The 19,554-nt window shown below is 44.2% G+C and overlaps 1 protein-coding gene across 2 annotated transcripts in view; it reads right to left on the minus strand.

Annotated features, from left to right (window-relative positions):
• UTRN (utrophin) overlaps nucleotides 1-19,554 on the minus strand; it is a 4,744,936-nt gene that overhangs the window by 3,707,376 nt on the left and 1,018,006 nt on the right. For both annotated transcript variants that reach the window (XM_044069601.1, XM_044069592.1), the window contains exon 6: nucleotides 5,879-5,971. In XM_044069601.1, coding sequence (XP_043925536.1) covers nucleotides 5,879-5,971 — 93 coding nt within the window. The remainder of the gene's footprint in view (nucleotides 1-5,878; nucleotides 5,972-19,554) is intronic.

Raw genomic sequence — 19,554 nt, forward strand, 5'->3', positions numbered from 1 at the left:
CAGGCTAGAAGGGCATTAATACCTGTGCTTTAAATATCTGTATGTACAAAGTAGCGCTCTTCCCATCTTCAGAGTATACCTAGATAAAGTACAGTTTTGTACCTACCATAAATGCAGATGTCCGATAGATATGCAACTGCAGTCATAACATATGGGTTTGTCCTGCCTCAGGCAGCCCTCGGTCGGCCGGATTCCAAAGTCTGGGTCCGGCGTCGGCTGGTGTCGCCTCCTCTCCGACGTCAGAGCGGCTGGAGTATAAAGGCATCGGCCGACGCCATCTTCTTCAGTGTTTCTTGCCCCAGATGCCAGGTGCCCTCCTAGGAAGGCTAAATTTGGTGAATGGATAAACAATTCCAGACATGCACAACAGTAATAAACAGATACACCATAGGAGATACCCCCAGCTAATAGGAAGGGGTAGTGGACCCATAAAGAAGGTTGCAGAGGGGTAGGAGGGTGGGACAATCCGACTGCAGTTGCATATCTATCGGACATCGACATTTATGGTAGGTACAAAACTGTACTATGTCCTTCAAGAATGCAACTGCAGTCATAACATATGGGTTGAATACCATAGCCAAGCTGGGGGTGGATGGAACTAAGAAAGGGATGGTGTAGCTAAAATGCCCTGCAGGACTGCCGAAGCAAAGCCTGCTCGGGATCTGGAGTATAAGGGCAGGTTGTAGTGCTTGGTAAATGTATGCACGGAGCTCCATGTAGCAGCCTCTAGAATGTCCTTTGTAGCCACTCCTCTTAGGAAAGCTGTGGATGTGGCTATAGCTCTGGTGGAATGTGGCCTAATATTGGCTGGCACACCTTTTCCATGGAAAGAATAGCAGAATCTGATGCAGTGTCCAATCCATTTTGAAATTGTTTGTTTGGAGATTGCTTTTCCTTGTACTCCAGCAGCATAGGCTACAAACAGTTGGTCAGACTTTCTGGTGGCCTTAGTTCTGTCCAAGTAGTAACGTAGTTGCCTGTGTATGTCCAAAGTATGCAGCAATTTTTCCCCCCTGTTTTGCGGATTGGGGAAGAAAGTAGGCAGGTGAATAGCTTGATTTAAAGATACCCTGGAAATTACTTTTGGCATGAATGTAGGATTGGTTCTTAGAGAAACTCTGTCCTGATGAAAAATGAGGAAGGGAGGTACTGCCATGAGTGCCTGTATCTCCGAGACTCTTCTTGCAGATGTGATTGCCAATAGAAAAACTGTTTTCCATGATAGAAATTGCATTTCTGAAGTTGCTGCTGGCTCAAAAGGAGGAGGAGTTAATTTTTCCAAAACGAAATTGAGGTCCCATGCAGGTACTGGCTGTTTTCTGGGAGGTTTGATGTTCTTTATCCCTCTTAGGAACTGTCTTAGCAAAGGATGTGAAAACACTGGTGGATCACAATTGTATTTTGCTGAGATTGCTGAGGCGTGAATCTTTATAGAAGAATATGAGAGTCCAGTATGAAACATTTCTGCCAAGTATTCCAATATCTGAGGTATACTCAGTAATGTTGTATCCTGACCCCTGTTGGCATTCCAGATGCTGAATCTCTTCCACTTGGCTGAATAGGTTTTTCTGGTGGAAGGTCTGCGTGCTTCTAGTAAGATCTCTTGAACTTTTTTGGAAAGAGAGATAGCGGAAGGAGTCATGGTAACCTCCAGGCTGTCAGATGTAATGTTTTCAGGTTTTGATGGACAGTCCTGTAATTGTGTTGTGTTAGAAGCAGGGGCCATAGGGGCAGAGGCCACGGTTTGGTCCGAGTTATGCTCAACAGCAATGGGTACCAGTGTTGCCTTGGCCAGTCTGGAGCTATCAGAATGCCTGTTGGTTGTTCTGCTTTGATCTTCAGTATCACCTTGGTCAGCAGAGGTAGAGGAGGAAATGCATAAATTTTTAGGGAATTCCAGCTGAAGGAGAGAGCATCCGTTTTCCAGGCTAGAGGATGGTGGGTCCTTGTGCAGAACTTTTCCAGGTGATGATTCATGTGAGAAGCAAAGAGATCTACGTCCGGTCTTTCCCATGTCTTTGTTATTTGTGAAAAAATGTGAGGATGCAGCATCCATTCGTGTGGATCCAAGAAATTTCTGCTCAGCTTGTCCGCCAGTATATTGTCCTTGCCTGGCACAAACTGGGATTGCAAATGTATCTTCAGACTCAGGGATTTTTCCCAGAGAGTCATGTTAGTCTGCAGAGGGGATAAGAATGAGTGCCTCCCTGCTTGTTTATATACCACGACAGTGGTGTTTGTCTGTCCTTATTAGCAAATGTCCTTGTTGTAGTGATTTTTCGAAAGTCTCGATTGCATGTATCACTGCCAACATCTCTTTTTGGTTTATGTGCAGATGTCTTTCCCTTGGTGTCCATAGACCTTGAATGCATCTGCCCTCCATGTGCGCCCCCCCATCCATGATCTGAGGCGTCTGTTGTAATCATTTAACCTGCTTGAGGTCTGTTGAAGGACATGCCTTTGTTTAACTGACTTGCTTGAGCCCACCACAAAAATTCTTTTTATAAACATGGAATGAGTGGGATTACGTCCTCTAGGCTTTGGCTGTGTTGGGACCATAAGCTTTTTAAGTACCATTGCAGCTTTCTCATATGAAGTCTTGCCAAAGGTATCAGAAGAATGCAAGATGCCATGAACCCCAGGGCCTGCAGGATTTTCCTTGCAGTCAGCTGGGAGAGCTTTGCTAGGCCTTTGAAGTACTCTGGTAACTGCTGTTGTTTTTCCTCTGTGAGGTAGGCCATTTGAGTTTCTGTGTCCAGTTTGGCTCCTAGGAAAATAATCTGTTGGGATGGCAGTAGTCTTGATTTCTGAATGTTGACTGTGTATCCCAAGGCCTGCAGTAGTTGAATGACATAGTCCAAGTTTGCTATTAAGGTTTGTTTGTTGTCTGCTTGTATGAGGCAGTCATCCAGGTAGGGGTATATTTGAATCCCCTGGAGTCTGCAGTGTGCCACTACTGATGCCAGGCATTTCGTGAACACTCTGGCCGCAGTAGATAAGCCAAACGGCAATGCTGAGAATTGCTAATGCTCTGTGCCTGCAAGAAATCTGAGGTATCTTCTGCAGCTTTGTCTGATTGGGACATGCAGGTATGCCTCCTTGAGGTCCAGAGTGACCAGCCAAGACCCCTTGCCCAGCATGGGAAGGAGTTGCTGCAACATCAGCATCTTGAACTTTGGCACTATGAGAAAAGTATTTAGAGTAGACAAGTCCAGTATAGGCCTCCATTTGTTTTCTTTTCTTGGAACAAGGAACAGTCTTGAATAAAATCCCTGGCCTTGTTCCTGAGGAGGAACCCTTTCTATTGCTTTTATACTTAACAGCTTTGAAACTTGAGTGAGTGCCTCTGCCCTTTGATGATGTGGCAGGTTTGGCATGCCTTGTCTTATTGGTAAAGTATGGAAGTGGAATCTGTAACCTCTGTCTATTAAATCCAGAATCCAGTTGTCCTTGGTTAAGATATGCCAGTTTTTTGAGAATAAGGATAATTTTCCGCCCAAAGGAGCTTCTCTTTGAGCCTTTGTAGGCAGTATGAAAGTCAAGTCATTGTGATTGTCCTTGTGGTGCAGCTGGGCTGCCTGCGCCACTTCTTTGATTTGGAGGTTGCCATTGGCGGCCCCTGTAGGATCCTCGGTATTGCCCTCTACCTCGGGCACGCCTGCTTTTTCCCCTTTGAAACTTGTCAGAGTCTGGGAAGGACCAATTCTTTGAAGGCCAGTTTCTACTTAATCTGGGTGGCTGAACCTGGAGGAAATCCTTGACTGTCTGTACTGACTTAGCTTTTTCCTCAATGGATTTCAACACATCTTGTGCATTAGCACCAAAAAGCTTCTGTTTTTCCAGAGGTGCATCAAGTAACTTTACTTTAACATGGTCAGGCAAAGACTGATCCTTTAACCAAGCATGTCTACGTATCACAGCCCCAGTCATAGCTGCCCTACATGAAGCTTCCAATGCATCATAACCACACTGAAGAAAATGATTGTTAACCTACTGAGTGTTATGTATATGATCCTGCAATGCTTTTCTATCAATAGGCTCAGGAGAGGCTAGCTTTTTCTGTAAATCATCCAGTAAAAAATCCTGGTACTGAAACATATGAAAAAGGCAGTTAAGTGACCTCATGGCTAGGGTGGTAGAGGTATAAACTTTTTTACCCCATCTCTCCAGGGACCTAGCTTCCCTATCCGCTGGCAGTGGATTCTTGGCAGTGGAAGTAGCCACTCCCTTGGGGCCCTGTGAAATAGTTTCTAGATCCAAAGAGTGGGCCTTAAAGAGATGTTTGAGAGTGTCAGGGACCCTATAATATCTGTCTGGCTTGACAGGAGCAGGGGGGAGAGAATCAGGGTTAGCACTGGAGTCAGAGAAGACATCATCCAAAACATCCATAACTGGAGGAATAGCTAAAGGTCTGTGCTGGGGAAGCTTGAGGAAGGTACGTAGCCTTTTCCTGGAATCAGAGAATTCCAGACCCTGCCATTGGAAATGTTCCCTCATAGAGTGCAGGACTTCACCAAACGAGAAATCCTCTGGAGGGGAGGCAGAGGGAATTGATTCCTCAGCATCAGAGTCCTCATAGGCCTGGAAGGATTCTTCTTGGGTTTCTGAATGCTCAGAATCCCCCAGAGGCTTCATCTGAAGAGAGGTTGTCAGCCTGCTCAGTTCTGGGCCTTTTCTCTGCAGGTGGCTGAGAACCTCTGTCTGGGTGAGGCTGAGACCCCCTGATAAGAGAAATAAGATCTGCAGCAAGAGACATGATCTGTTTATCAGAAGGGGCCTGAGCAGCAGGTTTACGATGGGCCTTGGCCTGGCTGGCGGCCTTAGCACGTGCAAAGGCCTTGATGGACATGGATACAGGAGGCCTTGCAGCCCCACGTGCAGGAGTAACCTTGTCTACGGGAATGGTGTCGGGTAGATCCAGAACTTCGGTTTCGGGAGGAAAATCAACAACCGGCACCGGAGAGTTCTCAGAGACCAAAGGACGTGTTAACGCTGTGTCGTTGGCCTGGAGCGGTTGAATTACCGCTTCCGAAGGGACCGAAGCACTAGTGGAGGGTTTAGGAGTTGCATCGGTGGTGGACGCGGGCCGAGGATGTCGGTCCCGGTCCTTTCATTTTTTGGTAGATTGAGTTGTCGGTTGATCCGACGGCATAATATACGCGAAAGATTCACCGAAAAAGTCTTCGGCAAATTCTGCCCGGCGCCTGAGAGTGCGCTTATTAAAGCAAGCACAGGCAGCAAAGGCCGAGACGTCGTGGTCTGGGCCCAGGCAAGGAAGGCAGTAAGAATGGAAGTCCTTATGAGGTATTTGTTTACCACAAGACAAACAATTATTAACTTTCTCAATTTGTTCTGACATCGGCTGAGGCAAGAAAAAATGTTCCCCAACGGGGTACTTCGCTTTTAGATGACTTCGGTACTGAAAACACAGGAGCTGACCGACCGGCACTTGCGAACTGCTTCTGCTTCGGGCACCGCGCGGCAAGAAAGACTGAAGAAGATGGCGTCGGCCGATGCCTTTATACTCCAGCCGCTCTGACGTCGGAGAGGAGGCGACACCAGCCGACGCCGGACCCAGACTTTGGAATCCAGCCGACCAAGGGCTGCCTGAGGCAGAACAACCCATATGTTATGACTGCAGTTGCATCCTTGAAGGACATCTGAAGTCCCACCATTTTCTCTCCAGGTCTGTCTTGTACTGCCCTCTTTGAGGCTAGATGGAACTTTTAAATACGGGTTATTGTTCAAGTTCTAGTGGTCCGCAGACTGATTGCCTATTTACACATAAATCTATAAACTTTTCTTTGCACAGTATTCAAACACAACTCTAAGTACAGCATTCAAACAGAATGCAAAGAAATATACAAGTCTTCCTTACCTGCCAATTCAGAATGATGCTCCATATTAGTCCTAGCGTTAACTTGTGGTTTCCATCAACAATATCTGTTCCACCAATGTTCACCAGCTCAACCTGAGAACAAAAAATGATAGCAAACCTTAAATCAATTCAGACACAACCACACATTTACTGACTTGTGTCTACAGGCATTGATCTTGGCACCCCCCCCCCCCCCCACAACCAGTCAGTTCTGCAGTCCATCCATCACTCTATTATGTTCCTAAACTCACTTAACTCCCATGCAGACTAAACTGTTTGAGAGTACCCTACCATTTTTTCAGACTGCCACAACACTTCAGAGGTGGGCATGTAATGGGAGCTTCATGGAGCATCACTCACTCATCTGGGTGATGCAACCCCTTCAAGCATCCCTGCTTCCGTCCTTGTATGGTTGTGAAAATGGACTCAACATTCTTGCCAGACTTCCCTCGACAAGAGTGTTGACTTCTTTCTAAAACTTTTGACTGCTGGAAAGAGATGCTTCTTGAAGGCCCATGATACAATTACTTTTTTTTAGTTCTACTCAAGGCTTTGCAATTATTGCATATAACTTTGAATTAAGGAGCTTACCCCATAGCCCTCTGGTTTCTGTGGGTTTGAAAAACTGAAGCATCATGTCTCTCTCTACCTCCACTCTCAAATAAACACGCCTCACATTCAGTCATATACTTGCTCGTAAAACACACCTGTCATCACACCTAACACTGAATCCGGTTGCGCAGGCATATACAAACATGCTTTCACAGCAAGTGTAGCTCCCATTCATTCTTTCATTCATAATATGACCTAAAATTCATTCATGCAACACTTGCATATATGCACACACCCTAAGTCAGATGATTACCAGAGTTATTCATTCATTAAAAATAAACCTCACACTCATTCACATTCACACTTCTAATACTCACACTTTCTAGTCAAAGTCATTCTTTCATGCAATAAAAACTACTGCTTCCTTTTGGAGACTGCATTAAAAAAACATTATTTGAAGAACAGATATCAAGCAGCTGTAATTAAAATCACCCTTGCCACCTTCAATGTAAACCCAGATAACTGGATGGGCAGCCTCAAATTACCCTGAGTCCATCTCCTTTTACCTTCCTTGAGGCTAGAACTAACTACTGATTTTTTTTTTTTTTTTTTTTGGGGGGGGGGGGGATTCTAATGGTCTGCAGACTAAATGCCTAGCACTTACTTACCTATAAACCTATGAATTACACAAGTATATTTTGGTTTAAAGGAGTAAAGAGGCAAGACTGGATTCTGCCAGCTTCATAACTGTATGGGGATATGACCCTGAAATTGCTGGTAATGGTAAGTGGGAGTTCCCATTCTGGGGAATCATGGGGTGGAACCAGATGCACAATGCCACAATCCCCTCAGATGAGGGGGTAGTGATGTTTGCATGGCCATGGAACAAGCGCTGGGCAAATCAAACCACTGCCAGGTGGTAGCCTATAAAAATGGATGTGTAGTGTGGGCCTTCACAGTGGTGCAAACCATAAGATTCCCTCCTCCATCGTGGATGCCCTCATTACCAGAACACTCGAGAGAACATAAAGCACCTTTATGGCTGCCTGAATGACATCCTCAAGGCAGTTTTCATACTTATCCTGGATGAAATTCCTAGGAAAATGAACAGATGGGCAGGGCCCAATTGAACGGCAAGCTTGACAGCAAATACAGGGTCAAAAAACACAAAGAAAAGGGGATCTTCAGTCAAGTATGGGAACTGTATCAGATTCCCTGTCGCTTAGAAGGAAATACCTTGACTCTCACTATATCTATATGCCATAAAATTAAATGCACAATGAAGGTCATAATATTATTCTAATACAAACAATAAAAATACTCACGTGGGTCTGTACACCTCCTGCAAGACATTTATAAACAAGTGTAACCTGATTTCATAATTGCATAAGCCACACTTGCACATACGTGACATTATGTCATTAATATAAAATTTGGGTATGAGAGCAAGAGAAGCCAGTACCAAAGTTTATTAAAGTCACAAAGTTAAAAGGGCTTTGCTCATTTTAGGTGACAGACAGACCTTTTTTTTTTTTTTTTAAACTAAAAAGCCTGACAATCCTGACGACTATAATGTGCACAAACATTTCCTTCCATAACTGTTTAAATGCAAACACTGCTAGTGAAAAATGCTCATTACAGAATTTTGTTACTTATTGGCTAAGAGCTCCACTTTTTATGTTTCTAATTTTGAGGAAAGGACTATGCTGTGTTCTACAGCACAGTCTTGGAATTAAATGTGGTACCAATGAGGACAGTACAGGGCATACATCTCATACTTTAAAATACATCAGAATTAACCCAATTTAGACTAAAAAAATTACAAAAATGTTTGCAGAGTGCTTTTGTTCTGAGGCTTCATGTATCTAGCATCTAAAAAAAGTGGGTATAATACATAAAAGTATTACAGATTAGCTCATCATTAATCTATACTGCTATGGGGGAGGGGTTTGTATGCACTCAGAGGCACATTGGACACGTGTCATGTGAGGAGTGGCAGGGCTGCTTGGAGGGAATGTCCCTTGTGGAAGTAAGGCCATTGCAAGCCATTTCCCATCACTTTGCTGAATGAGTGCACATTACTGCTGAGGGAGACGAAAGTAGAATTCAACCACCCTTGACTGCTGTCTGAGTGATACCTCCACCCCGATGAAACTTCACCCCAGTGATGATGAACAAATGGGCTAAGGGTAAAAAGTGGTGCAAAATAAAATGCAGTATTGTACGTATTGAAGGAACAGAAAAAAAAACAGCAGCACTTGTATACTAACACTGTACTGCACATTTTACTGGTTGGGTTAAAATGGAAAGAGTGGGACAGAGATGTCATAAGTTAAAATATACAGCTCGCCATAATTTTATATCAAGACATGTCTATGTACAATTATGTTAGCTTTAACTAGCTCTTAAACTCAGTAGTTGGATTTTAAAAAATCTACTTATTCTTTACCTTGCTCACCTTCCTCCATGCCCAGCAAGCCTGCACACATTCCTAGGTTATCGTCTATGCTGTCTACATTAAACAGATGGAATCCCCACACTGCCTGGAATTTAAAACTACTGCCTGCAGATCTGTATCCATACATCTTGTCTGACACAGATGACTTTGGATGCATTTTTCCCCATTTCCCAGTAAACATATAGGGGTAGGGGATTATTCATGCTCTGCAAAATCATTCCATAGATTAAAAGTAGTGTAAACTATTTACACCACCTACACACACACACACACACACACACACACACACACACACACACACACACAGAAAACCAACCAGAGATCAAGCAGATGTTTACCTAAATATAAACACTTCCATTTAGGGCCCTAAAGAATACCACTGAATGAAATTAAACTAACAGTGTTTGGTCGGCGGTACAGAATATACTCAAGTCTGAGTACAGGCTGGCAGTTTTCTGCAGTATTGATACATCAGCAATTGTTGGTATCTGGGTTAGGGGCTACAGATAAATCCAGTGTCTTGATCACCTGCATTTGGTTTCATTAAGATAAAGCAAGTTGGCATAACGCAGAAGGTTCCCGCTGGTGTGATGACCATTTAATATATACACATACACACAACTGTATTCATCTTTCTACATACACACATATGTGTGTGTATGTGTATGTATATATATATATATATATATATATATATATATATATATATATATATATATATATATATATATACACACATACACACTCACTATGCATATCTTTTTGTATGTATATGAAGTTATACATGTAGATATATGTGTAAGGTATGCACAATCTAAAATTTCTAATAGAATGGTGCAACCAGCCTTCATGTGACTACCCTTTCTCCACATTGCTCTTTTACTTCTCTGACAAAGGCATTTTTAACAGCCCTTTTGATCCATACTGTACCATTCTACTGGGAAATTTACTGTAGTGTACACTTCAGCACTCTTTTCAAAACAGTACTTCATTATGTTTACCATAAGTGTTCTCCTTCCAGCTGCCACTCAAGTCCCTTCTTACACTCTTGTCCACAGATTTTAAATCAGTCATCTCAACTACCCTGGACTACGAATTCAGTGCATATCATAAGCTTCCCTTCTCTATACATGTCTAACAAGTACATCTGCCCAATTCCCCTCATGCACCTGACCCTCCACTCTTCTTCTGATATTAGTAAGTCTGCATTCACATGGTCTTACCAGCTTAATCATTCACCTGCATGGGAGGTAGTGGTGCAGTGGTAGCATTGTCACCTCACAGCAAGAGGTTCTCCAGTTTGATTCTCAGCTGGGGTGCCTTCTGTGCGGAGTCTACATGTCCTCCCTGCGTTCAGGTGGGTTTCCTCCAGGTTATCCGGTTTCCTCCCACAGTTCAAAGATATGCATCTGGAGCATTTCTACTTGGGCCTCCGCTGAAAATTGGCTTTGTTCCAAGTCGGACTTTCCCAGAAACAAATGTTAAATAAAATATATTACAATTATGTTATATATTATAATTACATATATAATTATATTAATTACATAAAATAAAAAAAAAACTAAGCACAGTATACAACGGCATCGTAATGAATGCGTGTACAATGCAAGGGCTCTACTCTTCCACAAGCACCCCAGAAGTTTGCTGGCTTTGGGCACTGTGCTGTCCTATTGCCCCTCACAATTAAGTTTACTCATGATCTGGACCTCCAGAGAGTACAGCTGTTTAAAATCTTACCATCACAGTAGATGCCATTCTATACTCTGCCACAGTATTCCTAACAAAAGAGATCGCCTGCCAAGGATAGCCCAACGTCTGGCCAGTACACCAATGCTTTTAGTACTTACAGGAGCCAAACATCACATTTATGCTCCGCCAAGCAAGGTATAGGGCATAAAGGTGACATGTATGTAAACATTCAGAAGTGAAAAAGCCCCAGGATGAACAGAATATCCTTGGGGACAAAAAAGGACATGTACATCCAGGAAGAGAAAAAGTTGAAGAGAATCCCTCAGCCAGGAGGGCAAGAAAAAACAGGCTACAGCAGAGGGGGCAGGAGGAAGAGAGGGAGTGAACACTGCAATTGCGAAGAGAAGATCTGCTGTTATGGTAAGATTTTACACAACTTTACTGTGTCCTTCCACATCACTGCTGCAGTATTCATAATGGAAGTTATTGTTGTGTCTTTCGGCTTTTCCCGGTTAGGGGTCGCCACAGCGGAACTCCGGTCCGCTAATGATTGGCAGTAGATTTTTACATGCCGAGTTGCCAGCCCTGATGCACAACCTTCAACGAAGGTACGCCCATTCATGCATGTCTCCACACAGAAGACGCTTTAGCTGAGAATCGAACAGGACATCTTACTGTGAGGCGACAATGCTACCGCAGCACCACCGTCGCAGTTCAGTATTCATAATGCAAGTAAGAATACAAAAGCTCAAGAAAAAACCTGGGAGGAGAACTGCAATGAAGAGCCCTTCAGAAAGTCATGCAGGATACCCCAGGAAATATATAACTTACACTGCTTACACAAGACCAAGTAGCAGCCTCAATGACGGAATTAATATCTAGTCCCTTGAAAAAAGCACCAGAGAAGGCAACAGCGCTGGTATAATGAACCATTACAAAGGAGAAAAGACACTTAACATGAAAAGAACAACAAGAAAAAAATGGCCTTAGAAATTCAGGATGAGATAGTTCGCTTAGAAAGAGCCAAACCCAAAGATCTGGGATGAAAGGAAACAAAAAAACTTCTCAGATTTTTGAACATCCTTAGCTTTATTTAAATCATATCAAAGCTATCTATGGATATCCCAGGTGTGAAGAACCTTCTCACTGGCAGACTGAAGAGAAGGAAAAAAGAAGGCAAATTAACAGACTGATTAAGAGGTAACTCACTGACCACCATGGGCATAAAAGAAAGATTAGTGCAGAGACACACCATGTCTCTGTGAAAAACTAAAACGGGAGAAACAGCCATGACAGCCTGAAGCTCAGGCATTCTCGTAGCTGCAAGAAGAACAGTCTTCCAAGTACAATGTTGTAAGGAAACTGAAGCAGCAGGTTCAAAAAGAACGAGTGAATTTTTCAAGAACAAAATTGAGGTCCCAGGAAAACAGAATGGACTTCCTGGGAGACCTGAGATGGACACTTTAAGGCCAAAGGAAGTGCTAGGGGCAGACTGAGAAATTACTGACAGGCAAGCTTTAACTGAAGAATATGGCAACCCAGCACAGAGCAGATCACACAAAAAAAGACAGAACCATAGAAACCTGCACAGATAAGGGATCCTGGTTTTGAGAGAAGCACCAAACAGAAAATCTTTTCCATCTGGATAAATGATTTCCTGGTCGTGGGTTTCCTGGCCTCCTGCAGCACTCTATGCATGTCCTCAGAAAAGAGTTGCCTAAAAGGCTTAAAAACCCTATTATCTACAGTGTCAAGTGAAGAGCTGATAAGTCAAGATGGATTACAGACCTTGTGTGGGAAGGTCCACCAGGTGAGGTAACTTGTGGTGACTGCCCCTGGCCAAGTGAGAAAGAAAGGGGAAACTATGATGCTTGGACTAAAAGGGAGTCACTAGCAAGATTCTGGGAAGGGTCCTGCCTGATCTTGTGCAAGATTCATGGCAGCAAAGGAAGGGGAGGTGAAGCATACAAAAACATCCCCTTCCAAGGAAAAGAGTGACCACTTTCTAAGCCAAGGACTTTGGACTCTAACAGAATACAGGAAATGTTTTGTTCAGAGTAGAGGCAAAAAGCTCTACCTGAGGAATACCCCACCGATAAACAATGTCCAGGAACACATGTCTGTGAAACATCCACTCTTGAGGTTGTTTGCTGGACCTGCTCAAGGCGTCTGCACTAGATTATGCTTCAAAGGAATGTAAACTACCTGAACAGTAACCTGAAACTGGATACAGAGATCCCAGACCTGAAGAGCTAATCTGCAAAGACAAGCTCTTGTACCCCCTAACACACATCACAGTGGTGTTGTCTGTGAAAATGTCGAGGGGCCTAGGATGAAACAGGGAATAAAAAAGCCTGAAGCAGAATCTTCATCTCCTTTATGTTGGAGAGACCCTGAACCTTTAGACCTATCTGCAGAGAATGTTAAGAGCTCGAGTCGGGGCTGGAGCTTGGAAAAGGCAGCCTTAGGTTGAGAATGAGTTGTTGAATCCATCACTGAAGCTCGAGACAAGGGAGGAAGGGAACTGAGGAAGTCCATGAGGTGGCAATGTAGAAGCCACATCGACTTGAGGTACCACTGTAGTTCTCATACTAAGCCTGACCAGAGAAAGCATGGGAATGGTGGAGGCCATAAACCTGAAGGCCCTGAGAAAGTCCCTGTCCGTGACTGACTCCAGAGGAGAAGACCAGAAAAAGGCAATAAGAGACCAGTCCTTGGGGGCAGGCAGGGATGCCAGTATGAGGATGATCTGGATCCTGCAACCAAGAAAAACATGATCCCGAGAAGGGGTCAGAGATGATTTTTGAAAAGTTTATGATGAATCCCAGGCTCTGTAACAGGAAAATAGTAAACATGATATCTTGAAGAGAATTGGGGGAGGAAACCTGAATGTGCAGATCATCCAGATAATGAAAGACCTTAACTCCTCTCATCCTGAAGAAAGCAATGACCAGAGCAAGGCATTTGGTGAAGACCCTTAGGGCAGCAGAAAGGCCAATGGACAAAGCAGAGAGCTGAAAATGCAACGAAGAAAGAGAAATGTAAACATTTCCCAAAAAGGGGATGGATGGGGATATGAAGGTAGGCATCCTTGAGACAGAGACCAGAAATGCCTGTGGAAGAGGAGGAGGAAATAAGGTTTAAAGAGAACACCCAAAAGGAAAAAGTCCTGAAAAAGGGATGAGCTGAAAAAGTCCAGAACTGATTTCCGGATGCCCCACTTCCTGGGAACCAGAAACATTTTGGAGTAAACATCCCTCCCCCTACTTAGCTTGGGGGAGGGGGTGGAAGTACAGTTGTGTACACTTAGCATAAATGTAGATGTTAGAGTGTATTCACTGTTGCAGTCATTACATTTGGGTTATCCTGCTGGCAGGTTGCCCTCAGTTGGCCTGAATTCCAAAGTCTTGGGTCCTGCGTCAGCCTCTGTCGCCTCTTCCCTGACGTCACGGGTATAAAAGATGCAGCAGACGCCATTTTATTTAGTTTTTCTTGTCCCAGATGTCAGGTGCCCCCAAAAAGGTAGGCTAAAATTATGTAAATAAAACATACATGCACCAAAATAAGCTTTAGCTAAATCTATAAGCAAATACACCACCTAGGTTGTATAGATTAGAGAAGTGAAGATAAGTTCCAGCAAAAATAAGGGGGATGGCGGGTGGGTAACCTGGACTGCAACAGTGAATACACTCGAACATCTACATTTATGGTAAGTGTACACAACTGTACTATGTTCTTCGTGTTTCACTGTTGCAGTCATTACATTTGGGTTGAGTCCCAAAGCTATGGTTGGGGGGCTGGAGCTAAACAGCATTAGGAGCGGCTATAAGGCCCTGCAGAACTGCAGTGGCAAAGCCTGCCCTGGATTTAGAGTAAAGAGGCAGATTGTAATGTTTTGTAAAGGTATGCACTGAACTCCAAGTAGCAGCCTCCAAAATATCTTTGGTTGGTACTTCCTTGAGAAAGGCTGCAGAAGATGCTGCAGCTCTGGTTGCATGTGGCCTAATGCCCTTAGGCACTGGTTTGCCATGCTGTGAGTAACAGAAACGAATGCAGTGACCTATCCACTTTGAAATAGTCTGCTTGGAGATAGCCTTTCCTTGTGATGCTGTGGTACATGCCACTAGTAATTGCTCTGTCTTTCTGAAAACTTTAGTTTTGTCCAAGTAGAATCTAAGTTGTCTGTGTACGTTAAAGAATGCAGTATTTTCTCCCCCTTGTTCTGTGGATTTGGATAAAAGGTTGGCAAATGAATTGTTTCGTTAAGGGCTACACTGGATACCACCTTAGGCATAAATGTAGGGTTTGTTCTCAGAGAGACCCCGTCTGGATAGAAAATGATAAAGGGTTCCACAGCAATGAGTGCCTGTAGCTCTGAAACTCATCTTGCAGAAGTTATTGCTAGGAGCAGAGCTATTTTCCAAGATAAGAACTTTATGTCTGCAGTAGCAGCTGGCTCAAAAGGAGGTAAGGTGAGTTTTTCCAAGACATAATTGAGGTCTCATGCAGGTATTGGTGTTCTCCTTGGAGGCCTTACGTTTTTGGCTCCTCTGAGGTACTGCCTTAAAGGATGAGAAAAAGAGTGGTGGCTCTGTATTGTAATGAGCCGAAATGGCAGAGGCATGGATTTTAATTGATGAAAAAGATAGGGCTTTGTCCAGCATCTCAGTTAAATATTGCAAAATCTGAGGAATATTTGGGACAACTGTATCAGTTCCTTGAGCTTGGTTCCAAGCGCAAAATCTCTTCCATTTCCCAGCAGAGAATTTTCTAGTACTAGGCCTTCTGGCTTCTAAAATGACATCAATCACAGCTTTACTGAGCGGTCTGGTTTGTATGGCTACATTATCCACCATGCTGCCAGGTTTAGGGTCCTGAGTTGGCTGTGCAGAATCTGATTGTTTTGCTGGGATAGTAGATGATGTATTTGAGGTAAGGTCCAGGCTGGGCATTTGGACAAGTTCCTTAAGACCGGATACCAGTACTGGCGTGGCCAGTCTGGGGCAATCAGAATCATTTTTGGTTTCTCCTGCCTGACCTTTAGGAGTACCTTGGGGAGGAGAGGCAGTGGACGAAAGGCATATACTGACAGGTTTGTCCAGTTGAAAGATAAGGTGTCCACTTTCCACGCTTGTCTGTGAAAAGTCCTTGTGCAGAATCCTTTTAGTTGATTGTTTTGAGGGGAGGCAAATAGATCTATGTCCAGGCGTCCCCATTTCATTGTTATCATGCTGAAGACTTGTGGATCCAGGTGCCACTCGTGAGGATCCATGAGGTTTCTGCTTAGTTCGTCTGCCACAGTATTTTCCTTTCCTAGCAGGAATTGTGCCTGCAGATGAACTTGGTAAGTCAATGCTGTGTCCCATAAAGCCATGGCTAGTCTGCACAGGGGATAAGAATGAGTGCCCCCCCTGCTTGATTATGTACCACATGACCGTGGTGTTGTCTGTCCATCAGTTGTTGTCCCGGATGACGTAGGTCCTTGAAGGCTGTCAGGGCATTTTGAACAGCTAGCATCTCTTTTTGACTGATATGTAGATGCTTTTGGTTTGTGGACCAGGTGCCCTGAATGCCTCTTTCTGCCATGTGTGCCCCCCAGGCATAATCTGATGCATCCGTCGTTAGGCTCTGCCTGGCTGGGGGTAGTGAGAATGGCTGTCCCTTGTTTTGGTGACAAGCCTTTGCCCACCATCGAAATTCCTGTTGCAGGCAGGGAATTAGAGTAATCATTGTTTCCAGACTGTGGCAATGTTGTGTCCAGACACTTTTTAGGTACCACTGAATTTTCCTCATATGCAGTCTTGCATATGGAATTAGTAGGATGCAGGATGCCATGAAGCCCAAAGCCTGCAGAACTTTTCTTGCAGACAAATGGGCCTTAGTTGCCATTTCCTTGAAATAGGTAGTCAGTTGCCTTTGCTTGTCTGGAGTGAGATAAGCCATCTGGGCAGTTCTATTTAAGCTTGCACCCAGGAAAATTATCTCTTGAGAGGGTACTAGTTTTGATTTCTTTTTGTTGACTGTGTACCCCAGGCATGTTAAAAGTCTTATCACAAAAGTCAGATGCTGTAGTAGAATGCCCTTGTCATCTGCTTGTATGAGGAAGTTGTCCAAGTACGGACATATTTGTATTCCTCTTTGTCTGCAGTAAGCAATTACTGGTGCCAGGCACTTTGTGAAGACCCTGGGCGCAGTAGGTAAACCAAAGGGCAGTGCATAGCCAGCCTTGAATCTGAGGTATCTTCTGCATGATTGTCTGACTGGGACATGCAGGTATGCCTCTTTTAGGTCTAAAGTCATGAGCCAAGCCTTGCTGCCCAGCATGGGCAGAAACTGCTGTATGGTCAACATCTTGGTATATCCAGGAAAGTGTTTAGAATAGACAGGTCCAGTATTGGTCTCCATGCTTTGTCCTTTCTGGGTACCAAGAACAGTCTTGCGTAAAATCCTTGTCCCTGCTCTTGCTGTGGTACTTGTTGAATAGCCCTCATGTCCATGATAGCTGCGACTTGTTTTTGAGCCTCAGCCCACTGATGTTTTGGCAGGTCTGGCCAACCGTTTGCCCTTGGCAGGGTATGGAAATGAAACTTGTAGCCTTGTGACACTGTCTAGAACCCATTTGTCCTGGGTTATAATGTGCCAATTTTGACAAAAAAGTGCTAGTTTTCCCTCTAAGGGTGCTGCCAGAAGATAAGTGCTTGGCGCAGGAAGGGGGAAGTCATTGGGACTGTTTCCTGTATGATTGTGATTTGCCCTCTCCACATTTAGAGGTAGAAGCACTCCACTGCTTAGACCTGTAGGATCCTTGCGGCTGTGATCTGCCTCTAGGGCATCTGGATCTGTCCCTTTGAGGTCTATCTGAGACTGTAAAGGACCAATTCTTTGTAGGCCAGTGTCTGCTAAATCTAGGTGGCTGTACCTGTAAGAAATCATTGACCGTTTGCATAGATTTCGCTTTGTCCTCCATTTTCTTTAACACCAAACAAGGTATCATGTTGTAAAGGAGCATCTAATAATTTTGCTTTAACATGGTCAGGCAGATTTTGTTTCTTTAACCAAGCATGCCTCCTAATGACAGAACCCATAACAGCGGCCCTGCAGGAGGCCCTCCAGAGAATCAAACCCACATTGCAAAGTATGCTTTCCAACTTGTTCAGCTGCATGCAATAAATCCTGCATTTCTTTGTTTTCTGCACATTAAGAATTTGCCATCATTTTCTGTTTAAGCAGTGTCATGATAGATTACTGATATTTGAGCATATGAAACTGGCAATTTAAGGCCCTTATAGCCAAAGTAGCAGATGTGTAAATCTTTTTTCCCCATCTGTCCAGAGCCCTAGAATCCCGGTCAGAGGGGGTAGGATTGTTTTGCAGTAGAAGCTTTGACCCCCTTTGGACCTTGAGAAATAGTTTCTGGGTCTGCAGTAGGGTTTTTGAAAAGAAATTTATGACAGTCAGGGACCCTGTAGTATCTGTCCGGCTTAACAGGAGCTGGAGATAGAGAGTCAGGGGTCAGACTAGACTCCGAGAACACATCTACAACGTCCAACACAGGTGGAATAGCTAGAAGCCTGTGTTGAGGTAGTAAAAGGAAATCTCTGAGCCTTTTCTTAGATTCTGAAAAATCTTGGCTCTCCCAGTGGAAGTGCTCCCTCATGGTATGCAACGTTTCCCCAAAAGAGTAGTCCTCAGGAGGAGAAACTGAAGGAATTGATTCTTCAGCATCGGAATCCTCATAAGGGAAGAGAGTATACCTGATCAGAAGAGGAATCAGAAGAAATGGAAACCTGATCTGAAGATTCCCAGCTTGTCTCTTGCCTAGGCCTCTTATCAGGAGGGGGATGGGAACCCCTGAATAAAGGTAATTAAGTCTTCGTCCATTTTGAGCATCTGTTTTTTGGGCATGGTGGCCTGTCTTTGTGACTGGTGAACTTGTTCTTTGCCTTTAAAGGTGTTTTAGTCTTTGAAGTCAGTTTAATATATAATTGTTTAGGTCTGAATACACCCTCAGAAGCAGATGCCTGCTCAGCAGCTCCGGACCCATCTGAGGAAATAATCTCAGAGGCTCCAATACCTTGAATTTCCTGCGGCTTGGCCGACTCCACGTGGGAGTCGGTAGCGGCCTGCGACTCTAAAGCAGCAGGCGTCAGGGGCTGCAAAAGCACCTCACCGAGAACCGGCGAACCGACGACTTGCTTAGGAGAAGCTTTGTCGGTTTTGGACCTCGGTTGCCTGTCTTTCTTTTTCTTTGTGTTTTTTTGTGAACTCCGGTAGTCAGATGGCTATCCGATGACATTGTACAATTAAATCTTTGCCGAAAATAGCTTAATGCAAAAATCGTACCGACGCTTAATAGTGCATTAGTTAAATCTAGCACAAAACCGACAACTAGCAACGTCGTGGTCAGGGCCAAGGCAAGGAATACAGTAAGAATTAAAGTCCTTATGAGGTATTTGCTTCCCACAGGAAATACAATTATTAACTTTTTCTGACATCGGTCTGGAGCAAGAAAAAAGTTTCGCCAATGGGGTACTTAGCTTTTAATGAAGACTTCGGATCTGAAACTCGAACACGAAAATCTCAGGAGTCGGCCGACCGGCACTTGCGAACTGCTTCTGCTTCGGGCACCGCGCGGCAAGAAAGACGGAATTAAAATGGCGTCGGCTGCATCTTTTATACCCCTGACGACCTGACGTCAGGGAAGAGGCGACAGCGGCCGACACAGGACCCAAGACTTTGGAATTCAGGCTGACTGAGGGCAACCTGCCAGCAGGATAACCCAAATGTAATGACTGCAACAGTGAAACACGAAGAACATCTGTATGGCTTGAATTATGCCCTGGACAAAAAGGGAATAAAGCACCTCTGGGGAAAAAAGGGAGTTGTTCCCTAGGGGGTTGAGGAATGCCCAAAAAGGGAGGAAGGGATTTCCAAACCATGAAGTACACCCGGTGGACAACAGACAGAACCCAAGAGT

Source organism: Protopterus annectens, chromosome 1.part0 (assembly GCF_019279795.1).
Source record: "Protopterus annectens isolate FY-2018-M chromosome 1.part0, PAN1.0, whole genome shotgun sequence".
NCBI classification, from domain to species: Eukaryota; Metazoa; Chordata; order Ceratodontiformes; family Protopteridae; genus Protopterus; species Protopterus annectens.